This window comes from Bison bison, unplaced genomic scaffold, assembly GCF_000754665.1.
Source record: "Bison bison bison isolate TAMUID 2011002044 unplaced genomic scaffold, Bison_UMD1.0 scf7180017846420, whole genome shotgun sequence".
In the NCBI taxonomy this organism is placed as follows: Eukaryota; Metazoa; Chordata; class Mammalia; order Artiodactyla; family Bovidae; genus Bison; species Bison bison.
In genome coordinates, this window is record NW_011476993.1 from 17,646 (window position 1) to 18,166 (window position 521).

The following is a 521-nucleotide window of genomic DNA, read 5'->3' on the forward strand; positions in this document are numbered from 1 at the left end:
CCCGGGCACCTGACTCAGCCGCCTGGAGCCCCTAAGATCCAGGAGCGGGTCGGCTTCCTCCCGACTCTGGGTGCGTGGGGCCCCAGGGCTCGGAGGAGTGTCACGCACCCCCGGCCCGGTTCCCTCCGACCCAGCCAGGTGCCAGGTGAGGCGGAAGCGCGGAGTTGCGGTCGCGAGCCTCAGGCGGGGCGGGTCGGCGGGCTCCGCCCCTCCGCGCCCGCCGGGAGCATGTGGCCCGGGCTCCGCTAACCTTTCCCCAAGGTCACCCTCGCGGCCCCGCGAAGGCCGGCGGGGGAGGGGAGAGGAGGGCCGTGCGTCTCACCTCGACAGAGGCCAGGGGCCCGGCGGCTGTGCCCGCGGGTGCTGCGGGGTCGGCGCGGAATGCCGGCATTTCAGGAGCTCGCCGAGCCTGCTCTCCACCTGCTGCTGCGTGGGACCTGTGGGCACCGGGAGCGCGCGTCAGCCGCCGGCGCCGCGCCGGGGGCGGGCAGCGTATGCGGACCCCCACCCGTTCCCTCCCT

The 521-nt window shown here is 76.0% G+C and overlaps 1 protein-coding gene across 1 annotated transcript in view; it reads right to left on the bottom strand.

Annotated features, from left to right (window-relative positions):
* Positions 1–521, bottom strand: part of FAM195A (family with sequence similarity 195, member A) — a 12,052-nt gene that overhangs the window by 4,550 nt on the left and 6,981 nt on the right. The window contains exon 3 of the mRNA XM_010839662.1: positions 323–437. Within this exon, the coding sequence (XP_010837964.1) occupies positions 323–437 (115 nt within the window). The remainder of the gene's footprint in view (positions 1–322; positions 438–521) is intronic.